The following is a 15,679-nucleotide window of genomic DNA, read 5'->3' on the forward strand; positions in this document are numbered from 1 at the left end:
TCTTCTGATTTTCTTGTTTCTATCTACTAGACACCATAGAGAATTGAGAATTTTCATGTCTTTCAATTCTCGTACTCGTAATTGGAAAGTTCTGCAAGGAGACCCATCATTTTGCAATGAAAACAACATATAAAACTCTGGACAATTTCAAAATCAGGCCAAGCGTCTTAATACATATGCAAAAAAAATCATTATTGGCCCACCATTGATTAGAAGATTTAGCTTGTATGAATCGCTATTGGTTTGATACGAATAATGACAATCGTTTCAGTATGTTAAGGATACATATGTATCCACAATTCATTTAGAGTTACCTAATAGTCTATTTCTTATACCATATCTCTATCCCGTGAAATTCTCGAGCCAAAAGATGGATGCATATGCTGTGTTTCATTTTGCTAAATGATATCAATTAAATGGTGTATCAATTCCATAAATTGCATATAGCAATAAATAAATCAGCAAAATTCTTTCTAATATTTTAGATAGAAGAAATGTTTCTTCTATCTAAAATATTAGAAAGAATGTACCCTTCTATCCAAATCCAATTTGCATCGATAAAATAAATCCAAATTCCAGTAGTAGATGAATAATTGCAAATTTGTGTGTGTACGAGATTAGAATAACTTCAAAATAACTGACATAATTTTGTATTTTTCCTAATCAGAAAAATACATGAAAAAGAAACGAGGTAGAATTTTTTTGGATTTATGGTTAAAGAAGAAAAAGAAGAAAACATGGGTTCTGTTGAATTTCAAGTATTCAGTTTCACCAATAAGATACGGAGACTTGCTTACGGCGGGAGTCATTGGTTCAAATCCAATAGTAGGTAAGTAGGTAGAAAAATTACTAGATAGCGTTGGACTTACTTCGCTTCGCTATGTAATAACTTTTTCTACCCCTCTTCCCTTTTTCTTTGTATCAACTATAAACCACTGGTGTCGGTGTCAAAACCGGCGGATCTCGGGTAGGGGTCCCGAACTGTGCGTCTAGGCGGATGGTAACAGGAGACAAGGGACACGATGTTTTACCCAGGTTCGGGCCCTCTCGATGGAGGTAAAACCCTACGTCCTGCTTGATTGATATTGATATTGTGGATGTTTACAAGAGTGGATCTACCACGAGATCAAGGAGGCTAAACCCTAGAAGCTAGCCTATGGTATGATTGTAATGGTTGTTGTTGTGTCCTATGGACTAGAGCCATCCGGTTTATATAGACACCCAGAGGGCTAGGGTTACATAGAGTCGGTTACAATGGTAGGAGATCTACGTATCCGTATCGCCAAGCTTGCCTTCCACGCCAAGGAAAGTCCCATCCGGACACGGGACGAAGTCTTCAATCTTGTATCTTCATAGTCTTGGAGTCCGGTCGATGATGATAGTCCGACCGATGATAGTTTGGCTGATGATGGTAGTCCGGCTATCCGGACACCCCCTAATCCAGGACTCCCTCAGTAGCCCCTGAACCAGGCTTCAATGACGATGATTCCGGCGCGTATATTGCTTGGCATTGCAAGGCGGGTTCCTCCTCCGAATGATAGAAGATTGTGAACACCAGGATAGTGTCCGGCTCTACAAAATAAATTCCACATTCCACCGTAGAGAGAATAATATATACACAAGTTCAATCTGCTGACGTTTTTTGCGGCATGACGTCACGCCACTACCAAGCCATTACTTGAATCGTTTTTTACTCTACCACCTCAGCGCATTTAGCGAAGCGGTTTCCTTGGCACGTCTTGTCGAAGCAGAGATCGCGTTCCCCCTTAATCCGGGATTCTCATCAATACGGATGTGGGTAACCCAACCGCGCTATTGATGGTGACGCTTGGGGGATAAGCGAGTTTTACCAGGCCGGTGGGGGACGCGTAGACTTCGCCCGCCCATATAAGGGATAAGGATTCACCTTTTCACCTACGCCTTCTTCCTCCTTTGCTTATCCATCTCCGCGCACTCCAGCTCTAGCGCCCAAGCCCGCACATCTCGTCTCAACCTTCCCCAGTTATGTCCGGAGCGGGAGGCAAGTGGATGACCTCCTCCGTTATAGAGGAGCACATCGAAAGACTGCGCAGCGCCGGCTACCTGTCCGGCGACATCGCGCACCGGCTGCCCGACGAGGGGCAGCTCATCCCCACCCCCAGGCCCCATGAGAGGGTCGTTTTTCTTCCCCACTTCCTCCGCGGACTGGGTTTTCCACTTCACCCCTTTGTCCGGGGGCTCATGTTCTACTACGGCCTGGATTTCCATGATCTGGCATCAAACTTCATCCTCAACATCTCGGCGTTTATCGTCGTGTGCGAGGCCTTCCTCTGCATCCAGCCCCACTTCGGCTTGTGGCTCAAGACCTTCAATGTCAAGCCGAAGGTAGTGAAGGGCACTCAAGTGGAGTGCGGAGGTGCCATGTTGGGCAAGATGCCCAATGTCCTTTGGTTCGAAGGGGCCTTCGTGGAATCCGTCAAGGGGTGGCAATCGGGGTGGTTCTATACCACCGAGCCGCGCGACCCTAAGTGGGCGGCAGCCCCCGAGTTCAGATCTGGTATCCCCACGCAGCTCACCTCCTGGAAAGAGAAGGGCTTGCTGTGGGGTAGTTCGGAGGAGCTGACGGGACTCCAAGCCTATATCCAGAAGCTGGTGAAGAAGCTCAGGCTGGTTAACATGGTCCAAGTCATGCTCGTCCGCCGGATTCTCCCATGCCAAGAGCGGGCATTCAATCTGTGGGAGTTCAATTTGGAACAGCACCAGGCGTTGAGCGGGCTCTTCGACACGCTGTACGAAGGCGCCTAGAGGGTGCTGTTTAAGGGCGCCGAAGCCCCCGCATCCGCGACTGAAGATCGCGGATTTCGCACGCAGCGCCAAGCCGACGAGGTAAGTGATTCTACCCCTTTACGGGACACTTGCTTTTCATAGTTTGACTCTATGTGGGTTTTAATCTGCCTGGCTCCCATGCCAGAAAACCCAGTAGACGCCCATCTAGCGAGGCTGCTGGTTCCGGCACCGCACGTGGTGCCGGAGAAGAAGGCCAAGAAGGAGGCCACGGGTGCTCGAAAGAGTTCCCGTTTTCAGGTGTCCGACGACTGCGGGGCGGACTCCTCCCCCGAAAACGAGGAGGAGAAAGAGGACTCTCCCCCAGAGGAGGGAGACAGGAAGAGGAAGGCTTCCCCAACAGGGGAGGCCGAAGGGTCCAAGAGGGGAAGGACTATTCCCCCGGACAGCTCCGCCAACATCAACGTTGGCGAGGAAGAATGGCCTTCAAGGGCCAGGCCTCCGGCAAGATCGTAAGTATCCGGATTCCTGAATGAGTTATAATTTCTTTTTCTGCGTCACATAGTGTCATTCTGATGCCTCATGCTGCCTGTAGTCCGGCCAACGATGATCTCCCCGCTTCCTCGAGCGGGTCGTTGGCTCCGTCGGAGGTAGACTCCATCCCGACCGCCTCCACCCCTCGCGATACCGAGGACGCCGAGGTTGGATCCCAAGAAGGGACCCATCAGGGGGAGGCTCCGGAGGCGCCACAAGGCGGCCTCCCGGACTTTGCGCCGGACTCCATATCAGAACCCGCAGTGGTTTCGGAGTCCGGCCGGCGGCCCCTTCGCACGAAGGGCAAGACCGTGACGCCGGCGGCTTCCGTCCAACCGGAGGCGCCGGACAATTTGTTGGAGGCGCTCCAGAGCGCTTCCATCGAGGAAGAACACCACACTATTATGAGTGCGGTGATTCAGAAGGTACAGCTCGCCAAGAGCGGGCTGACCGAAGCCTGCAGTAGCCTTCTATCAGGCTTTGAGGTAAGGAGTTAAAAATATGCAATGTAATACCGCATAGACAGTAGCCCCTGATGCTCGGTTCGGTGTTCGAAAAGAAAAGCCGGACTGAGGATCTGAAAAAAAAGAAGATATACGCAGGGTTGCTAAAAAAATATGTCAATATGGGTTGCAGGCTGCGCTGCTGACCTCTGCCACACTGACTACGGAGGTCGATGCTTTGAAGCAGGAGCTCGAGCGGTCCGAGAAAGAGCTCGGCCGCGCCAAGAAGCAGCTCCAGGACAAAGAAGGTGAGTAACACCACTTTGAACTTGTACCTTATAGAAAAGGATTTAGGTTGCAACAAAAAATAACAAGGATAACATGGGTACTGCAGGGGCCACAAACGAGGTGGCGACCCTGAAGGAGGCCATGTCCGCGGCCGAACGCAATGCGGCCGCGGAACATGCAGGGCGAGAAAAGCAGGAGGCGCAGGTGGCGGTGGTTCGGCAAGAGCTCCAGGCTCTCGTGGAGAAGCATGAGAGTTTGGAGCGTGACTCAAAGACTCGAGAGTCCGAGCTTGCCTCGGCTCTCGAAAGTGCCAAAACTGCCAAGGCCGATGCCTATAAGTCCCTTCAGGAGATTGAGTTGGTGAGGAAGATAGCGGCGGGTAAGGCATTTTTCATGCAAAGCAAGCATGTGAATGTAAATTACGTGTTACTTACCCATATTCGGAGCTCTCCAGGGGCGTTTGCAGATCTGCCTCGCAGTGTGTCTGATGCCGCCGCATTCTATCGAGCCGAGGAGGGGAGCTCAACGGAGAAGGTCTTCTGGTCTCAGTATGCTGAGGCCGGCCATCCGGTGCCCCCTAGCGACCAGCTGAAGCAGCTGGTCAAGCTCCACAAGGCGGCCGAGCAGGCCATGAAGGGCCTCATAGACCGGCTGTGGCCTGGAGAGGCCATGCCTGGGAGCTACTTCGGCCTCGTGCGACGGTTGGTGGATGCGTGCCCCTGGGTGGAGGTTATCAAGCGCTCCGCCTGTATTGAAGGTGCTCGTCGGGCCCTTGCCCGTGCAAAGGTGCATTGGGGCAAGCTGGATGCGGAGAAGCTAATCACTGATGCGCCACCAGCGGGCAAGGAATATCACACGCCCGAAATGTACTATAAGACTGTCCTGAAGGGTGCCCGCAAGATTGCGGGTGAGTGCCCTAGGGATGTAATTATTGAGTAAATTCGCAATGTGTTATCCTGTGCACTGAAAACTTTGTTCATATGCGCTAAGCAACGCTTGTTAATTTAAAATATTACCTTCTGTGCGGCCGTTTATAAAATCTGAGAGATAGCAAGTCGTCGGCTTCAGCCCCCATGCCACGAGTGCTGGGGTGTTCGGGATAAACTTGAGCACTCTTGTTCCCATTTTTGGGTCCATCTAGGGAGGCGCTCAACACAACGAACAAGGCAACCAGACTTATAGTGCTTGAACACTCTTACTTAGCCATAGAATTCTATAATATTAAATTTCGGTGAAGCCCCTAGTATTCGGAAGACCGAATTAGGGGCGCTATCCACGCCTTCGTCGGATATTATCCAGAACTTCGCTCGAAGCGGTGTAGGTCTTTAAGGACCCGAAAGGACCTCTCAAACAGCGACCAGTCTCTCGCTTTATCATGACAGTCAGTTTTAGCTTTCTCCACTGAGGCGTTAACCCGGCTCAACCGGGGCGCAATCGCAGTGGTTCTCCCAGTGCTACCTTAGCCGATAGAACGGAACGTAAGGTGCCGAACATGGGAGCCGGGCAAACCCAACTATTGACCCAAGACATGATTCGGAGCCGATTCATATAATGCTATAAGTTCGGGGTGCCGCACTTGTGAAAGTGTTCGGACTTTATCACACCATAATGCGGGGAACATAAGCCCCTGGTGTATTTGGCCGTACCAAAATGTACGGATGCAACATGTCGGAAATGAACATATATATATAAGGTAATGCAATTATGGGAAAAAAGTGCTGCATTTTATTCGAGAAGATCTGCTATGAGTGCGGAATGATACAAATAGTGCGGAAAGCAAGGGATTGGACGAATTAAAGGCGTCTCCCTCCAGGGGTAGGCCGCAGAATGGTGTATTTAACAAAATTAATGCTCGTAATGGAGACCACCTGAGTGTTCGTCGCGGCCTTTGTCCCTCCCTGGCTGTTGCATCATGAGTTCAGCAGGCTCGCCGCTGGACAGAGTTCTGTATAAAAAAGAGAGAAATAAATGATAAAAAGAGCGACACACTTGGGAGCCCCTGGTGTGGTCGAACCGCACTCTGGGTCTGTTGTGGTTGTGCCTCTCCCCCTATGCCCATGGTATCTCCAGGGCGTAATTATGTACGTGGAGAGTTTGTCTTACAATTGTGCGAGGGCTGGGGTTGAGGCCGCATTACTACGCGTGCTCGGAACGTGCCAGGTGGTCTTGGTTGATGTTGCTCCAGGCGCGTTTGGCCGTGTCTGGTCGTTTAACGGCCGAACTCGAAAATTGCCTTAAAAGGCTGCTCTGTACTTCTGCCGCGTGAGCCGCTGTATGTTCCTCCATTCGGAGGGAGCGTTCCGTGTTTCCATTGACCGTGATGACTCCACGAGGGCCTGGCATCTTGAGCTTAAGTATGCATAATGCGGCACCACGTTGAATTTTGCGAACGCGGTTCGTCCGAGCAGAGCATGATAGCCACTGCGGAATGGGACTATGTCGAAGATTAACTCCTCGCTTCGGAAATTATCCGGGGATCCGAAGACCACTTCTAGTGTAACTGAGCCTGTACAACTGGCCTCGACACCTGGTATGGCGCGTTTGAAGTTTGTCTTTGTAGGTTTAATCCTTGAAGGGTCTATGCCCATCTTGCGCACTGTATCCTGATAAAGCAGGTTCAGGCTACTGCCGCCGTCCATCAGGACTCTCGTGAGGTGAAATCCATCGATGATTGGGTCTAAAACCAATGCAGCGAATCTGCCATGGCGGATACTGGTCGGATGGTCTCTTCGATCGAAAGTGATCGGGCAAGAGGACCATGGGTTGAATTTTGGGGCGACTGGCTCCATCGCGTATACGTCCCTGAGTGCATGCTTCCGCTCCCTCTTAGGAATATGCGTTGCGTATATCATGTTTACAGTCCGAACTTGAGGGGGGAATCCCTTTTGTCCTCTGTTGTTCGGCGGCCGGGTCTCTTCCTCGTCATCGCTGTGTAGCCCTTGTCATTGTTTTCGGCGATTAATTTGCCTGCCTGCTTGAATACCCAACAATCTCTGTTGGTGTGGTTAGCTGGCTTTTCGGGGGTTCCATGTATTTGACAGGAGCGGTCGAGTATTCGGTCCAAATTGGACGGGCCCGGAGTGGTTCTTTTGAATGGCTTCTTCCGTTGACCGGGCTTGGAGCCTCGGAATCCGGCGTTGACTGTCGTATCCTCATTGCTGTCGCCGTTAATGTGGCGTTTGTTTTTGTTTTGACGCGACCTGCCATTGCGGTCCTTGGTATCCGGACTGCCAGCGTTTTTGCTGAGGTTGTTGCTGCAAGCTAGCCAGCTATCCTCTCCCGCATAGAAGCGGGTCATGAGTGATGCGAGGGCTGCCATGGATTTCGGCTTTTCCTTTCCTAGGTGCCGGGCCAGCCACTCGTCGCGGATGTTATGTTTGAAGGCAACGAGGGCCTCTGCATCCGGACAGTTGATGATTTGATTTTTCTTTGCTAAGAACCGTGTCCAGAATTGCCTGGCCGATTCGTCTGGCTGCTGGATTATGTGGCTTAGGTCATCTGCGTCCGGTGGTCGCACATACGTGCCCTGGAAGTTGTCGAGGAATGCGTCTTCCCGGTCTTCCCAGCATTCAATTGACTCTGCGGGCAGGCTGTTAAGCCAATGCCGAGCTGGTCCTTTAAGCTTGAGCGGGAGATATTTGATGGCGTGGAGATCGTCGCCGCGGGCCATATGTATATGGAGGAGATAATCCTCAATCCAAACCGCCGGGTCTGTTGTGCCATCGTAGGATTCGATATTAACGGGTTAAAACCCTTCAGGGATTTGATGATCCATTACTTCGTCAGTGAAGCATAGTGGGTGTGCGGCGCCTCTGTATTGAGCAATATCGCGACGTAGCTCGAGAGAGCGTTGTCTGCTGTGTTCGGCCCGGCCGGAGTAGTTGTATCCGGCGCGACGGTGTTCGTCGTGGGTCTTGGGGCGCCCACGTGATCCATAGATAGATCTGGATTGTCGTGCCTTGTCCTCCAATATATCCCGCAAGTCCGGCGCGTTCCCCCATGGCTTCATGCTTTTTGAGCGATGCCGGGGTACGGTTTTGGTGGAGGGCTTGCAGGCCTCTCTGTCGCGGCCACGCGGTGGTCGGTCTGCCATACTGTGCGCTGGTGATGCAGGTTTGTATGCTTCCTCCTCTAGTCAGGGGAGCAACTTGCGTTTTGGGTAACTTTTGGAGGGGCGTTCGAGTTCATACTCTTCGGCCGTGAGGACCTCGGTCCATCTGTCGGCCAGTAGGTCTTGAGCAGCTTGAAGCTGTTGCTGCTTTTTCTTTAGGCTGTTTGCCGTGGCCATTAGCCTGCGTCTGAAACGCTCTTGTTCGACGGGATCCTCAGGCACGACGAATTCGTCGTCGTCGAGGCTTGCCTCGTCTCCAAAGGGAGGTAAGTAATTATCATCCTCGACCTCTTCGTCTGCCGCCCTCTCGTGAGGGCTTGCTTCTGCCTCCTCCTGCGCTGGATCGTGCTGGAGGGGGTTGTCTTCGACACTTTCTGGGGTGTTATTATCTCCTGTGCCGGAATCTCCATTCTTGCTGTGGCGAGATTTAGAGCGGCGCCTCTGACGTCGGCGCTTGGGCTGTTTCTTTAAGGAATCGGCCTCCGTTGCTTCTTCGCCGTCCCCATCTTTTGGGGTGTCCACCATATATATGTCGTATGACGAGGTGGTCTTCGGCATCGTCGTCCATACCGTTGATGTCTTCGGAGTCGTAGTCGAGTACGTCGGTTAGATCGTCGACGGTGGCTACGAAGTGGGTGGTGGGTGGGCTCTGAATTTCTTCATCGTCCGCATCCCAACCATCCTGGCCGTAGTTCGGCCAGGGCTCTCCGGATAGCGAGAGATGCTTCAGCGAATTTAAGATATCGCCGAAGGGTGAGTGCTGAGAGATGTCCGCAGCGGTGAATTCCATGATCGGCGCCCAGTCGGATTCGACTGGCAGGGGCGCGTGAGGTTCGGAGTCCGGCACCTCGGAGTCATGAGCTTTATGCGGGACAAGGTAAGTGTTCGGCTCCATCGCCATAGAAGTTGCAGCTCCCGAGGCGGTGTCCAGCCATCCGTCCTCGATCTGAGCGATCGGCTCCAGACTATGGGTCGGAGCGGATTCATGTGCGGCCTCCAAGGTGCTTTCCGGCGGCAAAGTTAGGTCGTGCCCATCGTGACGGCGCGGTGCGCTCGGCTGTGGCTCTGATCCATCGAAGATAAAGTCCCCGCGGATATCGGCCGTGAAGTTTAGGCTTCTGAACCTGACCTGACGGCCAGGGGCATAGCTTTCGATCTGCTCCAGATGGCCAAGTGAGTTGGCCCGCAGTGCGAAGCCGCCGAATACGAAGATCTGTTCGGGGAGAAAAGCCTCACCCAGGACTGCGTCGTTGTCGATTGAAGAGGCCATCAAGCCTATCGGTGACGACATAGAGGAACTCTCAATGAAAGCACCAATGTCGGTGTCAAAACCGGCGGATCTCGGGTAGGGGGTCCCGAACTGTGCGTCTAGGTGGATGGTAACAGGAGACAAGGGACACGATGTTTTACCCAGGTTCGGGCCCTCTCGATGGAGGTAAAACCCTACGTCCTGCTTGATTGATATTGATATTGTGAATGTTTACAAGAGTGGATCTACCACGAGATCAAGGAGGCTAAACCCTAGAAGCTAGCCTATGGTATGATTGTAATGGTTGTTGTTGTGTCCTACGGACTAGAGCCATCCGGTTTATATAGACACCGGAGAGGGCTAGGGTTACATAGAGTCGGTTACAATGGTAGGAGATCTACGTATCCGTATCGCCAAGCTTGCCTTCCACGCCAAGGAAAGTCCCATCCGGACATGGGACGAAGTCTTCAATCTTGTATCTTCATAGTCTTGGAGTCCGGTCGATGATGATAGTCCGGCCGATGATAGTTCGGCTGATGATGGTAGTCCGGCTATCCGGACACCCCCTAATCTAGGACTCCCTCAACTGGATTGTCTTCAATTGGATGGGGGAATCCAATTGACAGCCTCGATTTGTATCCTAGCTCGTCTAAGAGCGAGCTTCGCTTCAACCAAATCTTTCGTACCCTCAGCTTTACTCAAGTTAGCTTCGGCTATTTCAAGTGCCTTTTGAGCTTCTTCCGGATCAATATCACTACCCAGTTTTTCCTAAAATGATGATCCCATTATTAACTATTCTCGCAAAACTGCTCCACAGAACCGCTGTTAACCATTGGTCGTTGAGGAGGCGTATTCTCAAAGGACCCATATCTACTGCTGTGTTAATGGGGGCGTGGTTTGGTAATACGCCAATTTGGCCACTATTAGTGGATAAAATGATTTCTTTCACCTCACAATCCCAAATAATTCGCTTAGGAGTCAGTACATAAAGATTTAATTTCATTTCTGCGATTTGTTCTCCTCTTCTAAGGTTATAGCTTTCGTGCTAGCTTCATCGATGTTACCCACCAAATAAAAAGCCTGTTCAGGTAGGCCGTCTAATTCTCCGGAAAGGATTAGTTGAAATCCCCTAATAGTTTCCGCAAGAGCAACATACTTTCCTGGAGAACCAGTAAAAACTTCTGCCACAAAGAACGGTTGTGATAAGAAACGCTCAATTTTTCTTGCTCTTGCTACAGTTAAACGATCCTCTTCCGATAATTCATCCAAGCCAAGAATTGCAATAATGTCCTGAAGTTCTTTGTAACGTTGTAAAGTTTCCTTAACTCTTTGCGCAGTTTCATAATGTTCGTTGCCAACGATCCGAGGCTGTAACATAGTCGAGGTTGAATCTAAAGGATCTACTGCTGGATAAATACCCTTGGAAGCTAATCCTCTGGAAAGTACGGTAGTAGCATCCAAATGTGCAAATGTTGTGGCAGGGGCAGGGTCGGTCAAATCGTCTGCAGGTACATAAACTGCTTGAATCGAAGTTATAGATCCCTTTTTAGTAGAAGCAATTCTTTCTTGCAAAGAACCCATTTCTGTACTAAGAGTAGGTTGATAACCCACTGCGGAGGGCATTCTCCCTAATAAAGCGGATACCTCTGATCCTGCTTGAACAAAACGAAAGATATTATCGATAAATAAAAGCACGTCTTGCTTATTAACATCTCGGAAATATTCCGCCATAGTTAGGGCAGTTAAACCAACTCTCATACGAGCTCCCGGTGGTTCATTCATTTGGCCATAGACTAGAGCTACCTTTGATTCCTCAATATTTTTTTCATTAATTACTCCGGATTCCTTCATTTCCATATAAAGATCATTTCCTTCACGAGTCCGTTCCCCTACTCCACCGAATACGGATACGCCCCCATGAGCTTTAGCAATGTTATTGATTAATTCCATGATCAGTACTGTTTTACCTACTCCAGCCCCCCCAAATAGTCCTATTTTTCCTCCACGTCGATAAGGAGCTAAAAGATCGACGACCTTAATACCTGTTTCAAAGATGGATAATTTCGTATCTAACTCGATAAAGGCAGGCGCAGATCTATGAATAGGGAACGTTGCACTACTATCTACAGGACCCAAATTGTCAACAGGCTCCCCAAGAACGTTGAAAATTCGTCCAAGAGTAGCTCCACCGACCGGAACACTGAGAGGAGCTCCCGTGTCAATCACTTCCATTCCTCTCATCAACCCGTCCGTAGCACTCATAGCTACAGCTCTAACTCGATTATTTCCTAATAATTGTTGTACCTCACAAGTCACATTAATTTGCTTATCGTCAGTGTCTCTACTCTGGACTACCAAAGCGTTATAAATATAAGGTAACTTGCCTGGGGGAAAAGTGACATCCAGCACGGGTCCAATAATTTGATCGATACGACCTGTACTTTTTTCTTCAATTGTGGAAGCCCCGGGAGGAGAAGTAGTAGGATTGGTTCTCATAATTATCACATAATTAAAAAAAGGAATTTGTCGAAATTTTTCTTTTTTATTGTTGAATAATGCCAAATCAAATCAAAAAAAATCCAAAAGTAAAAAGGAAATGAATTAGTTAATTCAATAAGAGAGAAAAGGGGACCAGGACTTGATTTCGTTGCCCAAGCGAATCCCATTCAATCGTTTACTCATGGAATGAGTCCGTTGGAAAGTTCAATCAATCTTTTTTTCATATACATTTTGCCTTTTGTGGAGGATCTGTGCCTACTCTACTTTCCTATCTAGGACTTCGATATACAAAATATATACTACTGTGAAGCATAGATTGCTGTCAACAAAGAATTTTATTAGTATTTAGTTAGGTATTTGCATTCAAAATAAGAAAAGAGAACTATTAAGAACTTTTAAAATAAGGATTAGGAATTAATTTGGGTTGCGCTATATCTATCAAAGAGTATACAATAATTATGGATTTGGTAAATCAAATCCATGGTTTAATAACGAACCGTGTTAACTTACCATAACAACAACTCAATTCCTATCGAATTCCTATAGTGGAATTCCTATAGGATAGAACATACACAGGGTGTACGCATTATATATGAATGAAACATATTCATTAACCTAAGCATGCCCTCAATTTTCTTTAATGAGTTGATATTATATTAATTGAATATCCTTTTTGTTTTACGAGATTTTTGCTAAAGTTTCATTTACGCCTAATTAACATCGAGTAGACCCTGTTATTGTGAGAATTCTTAATTCAAGAGTTATAGGGAGGGACTTATGTCACCACAAACAGAAACTAAAGCAGGTGTTGGATTTAAAGCTGGTGTTAAAGATTATAAATTGACTTACTACACCCCAGAGTATGAAACTAAGGATACTGATATCTTGGCAGCATTCCGAGTATGTATTCGTAAATTATGTTGCTCAGAAATTATAAACAATAATTGTTTGTCTTAGTCCTATATCTGTCGTTATTTACTTGCGTCACCATATTATTTTTGAACCAGGTTTTTGAGCATGAGAGCTAATACATCTCCGTCGTGTCTACTTTTCCTAACACTTCTGCTCTTGTTTTGGACTCTAATTTGAATGATTTGAATGAAACTAACCCGGTCTGACGCCGTTTTCAGCAGAACTACCATGGTGTTGTTTTTGTGCAGAAATAAAAGTTCTCGGAATGGAACAGAACTTTTTGGAGAATTATTTTAGAATAAATAAAAATACTGGCACTAAGAACCACCGGAGGGGGTGCCCTGGGTGAGCATGATACACGAGGGTGCGCCATCCCCTCCAGGCATGCCCTGGTGGGTTGTGCCCATCCCGTGGGCCCCTGACCCTAATTCCGACGCTATAAATACCTATTTTTGGAGAGAAAAATCAGAAAGGAGGAATTATCATGTTTCACGAGACAGAGTCACCGAGGGAGTCCTGGATTAAGGGGTCCTCGGATAGCCGGACTGTATACTTTGGCCGGACTATTGGACTATGAAGATACAAGATTGAAGAATTCGTCCCGTGTCCGAGTGGGACTCTCCTTTGCGTGGAAGGAAAGCTTGGCAATTCGGATATGTAGATCTCCTTTTCTGTAACCGAATCTGTGTAACCCTATCCCCCTCCGGTGTCTATATAAACCAGAGGGTTTAGTCCGTAGGACAACAACAATCATAATCATAGGCTAGCTTCTAGGGTTTAGCCTCTATGATCTCGTGGTAGATCAAATCTTGTAATACTCATATCATCAAGATCAATCAAGCAGGAAGTAGGGTATTACCTCCATCAAGAGGGCCTGAACCTGGGTAAAACATCGTGTCCCCTGCCTCCTGTTACCATTAGCCTTAGACGCACAGTTTGGGACCCCCTACCCAAGATCTGCCGGTTTTGACACCGACATTGGTGCTTTCATTGAGAGTTCTACTGTGTTGCCGCGGTAAGGCTTGATGGCTCCTTCGATCATCATCAACGATGCGGTCCAGGGGGAGGTTTTCCTTCCCGGACAGATCTTCGTATTCGGCGGCTTCGTATTGTAGGACAACTCGCTTGGCCATCTGGAGCAGATCGATAGCTACGCCCCTGGCCATCCGGTCAGGTTCGGAAGCTTGAACTATACTGCCGACATCCGCGGAGACTTGATCATCGATGGATTCGAGCCCATGTCAGGTGCGCCGAACGGTCACGACGGGCATGACTTTGATCTGCCATCGGACAGTGTTCGGGAGATCGCGCCTGCGGTGGCGCCGGGAATCAATCCGGAGCAGATCGTGCCTTCCGAGGATGGGTGGATAGACCCAGCCACAGAGGCCGCACACTCATCGGCGTTGGAGCCGAACACTGATCCCACCTCCTGTAAAGGTGGTGTCATAGGACCCTCGGACTCGTCTCCGGCTACAAGATCCGAACCGCGTACGTCCATGCCTATCAAATCTGATTGGGCACCGGTCATGGAGTTCACCGCCACGGATATTTTTTAGCACTCGCCCTTGGGTGATGTGCTAAACTCATTAAGTTCTCTTTCCTTGTCGGGAGATTCTTGGCCGAACTATGTCCGGCTCGAGTGGTAAGCGGACGACGAAGAACTTAATGAGGCGCCCCTTAATCCATGACACCTAATCCTCTCCGCCTTCCTTATCCAGTCCTGGCAGAGAGCAATTTTTTAGAATGATGTTATAATAAACATAAAGGATGGTGTGTTCGGTAGTGTAATTACTTACTTGGGTATCCGGACGGTTACAGTTGAGACCCACATCCTCGGTGGTGTCCGGACACTTTATTCTTGATCCGAAGAATGACGCATACATCTCTTTGAGCATCATGCCGAAGAATTGTTGAATGGTTCGCGGTCCTTCTGGGTTGAACTCCCACATACGGAGAGGACGATGTTGGCAGGGCAGGACTCGACGAACCAACATCACTTGCATTATCTTGAAAAGGCTGATGTCCTTCTTAAGAAGGTCTCGGATGTGGCTTTGTAGCGTCAGCACGTCGTTAACTGGCCCCCAATCCAGCCCCTTGTTGACCCATGACGCCAGTTGCGGCGGAGGGCCCGGGCGGAACGCTGGAGCGGCCGCTCGCTTTGTACCTCGGGGAGCTGTGATGTAAAACCACTCCCGTTGCCACAAGTCAGAAGTGTCTGTGAAGGAACCCTTTGGCCATGGGGCGTCGGCGCCTTTTCTTATTGTAGCGCCTCCGTACTCCATGTGACGCCCGTCAATCACCTTCGGCCTCACATTGAAGGTCTTGAGACATAGGACGAAGTGGGGAGTAATGCGGAGAAAGGCTTCACACACGACGATAAATGATGAGATGTGAAGGATGGAATCCGGAGCTAGATCATGGAAATCTAGCCCGTAATAGAACATGAGCCCCCTCATGAAGGGATCAAGACTAAAACCTAGCCCTCGGAGGAAGTGGGAAATAAATACAACACTCTCGTTGGGTTCAGGAGTGGGGATGACCTACCCTGGAGCGGGCAGCCTGTGCAGGATTTCAGTGGTAAGATACCTGGCCTCCCTAAGCTTCTTGATGGCCTCCTCTGTGACCACCGGCCTTGAAGGTTGGATCCGGACATGGTCGAAGGTCCGAAGTGCTTAAGCTTGAGCCTTGGGTGTTGGAACTCGAGGCGCGGGAGGGGAAGGATTGAGCGTGGGAAGAAAAGGACAAGCCTTGGCTCCCCTTATAAAGAGGACGAATATCAAGCATCCCCCGCGTGACCGCTTGGGACTTGCCTAAAATCGAGGATTCATATTAAACAAACACGGTTCGGTTACCCACACCTGTATTGATGAGAATCCCATG

At 49.2% G+C, this 15,679-nt stretch overlaps 1 protein-coding gene across 1 annotated transcript; it reads right to left on the bottom strand.

Moving 5' to 3' along the window:
• Nucleotides 1-10,182: 10,182 nt before the first annotated feature.
• On the bottom strand, nt 10,183-12,795 carry LOC123045578 (ATP synthase subunit beta, chloroplastic). Its single transcript, XM_044468687.1, has one exon. It carries the CDS (start codon nt 11,882-11,884, stop codon nt 10,388-10,390), a length of 1,497 nt encoding a protein of 498 aa, XP_044324622.1. The 5' UTR covers nt 11,885-12,795; the 3' UTR covers nt 10,183-10,387.
• Between the last annotated feature and the right edge of the window lie 2,884 nt (nt 12,796-15,679).

Source organism: Triticum aestivum, chromosome 2B, assembly GCF_018294505.1.
Source record: "Triticum aestivum cultivar Chinese Spring chromosome 2B, IWGSC CS RefSeq v2.1, whole genome shotgun sequence".
NCBI lineage: Eukaryota > Viridiplantae > Streptophyta > Magnoliopsida > Poales > Poaceae > Triticum > Triticum aestivum.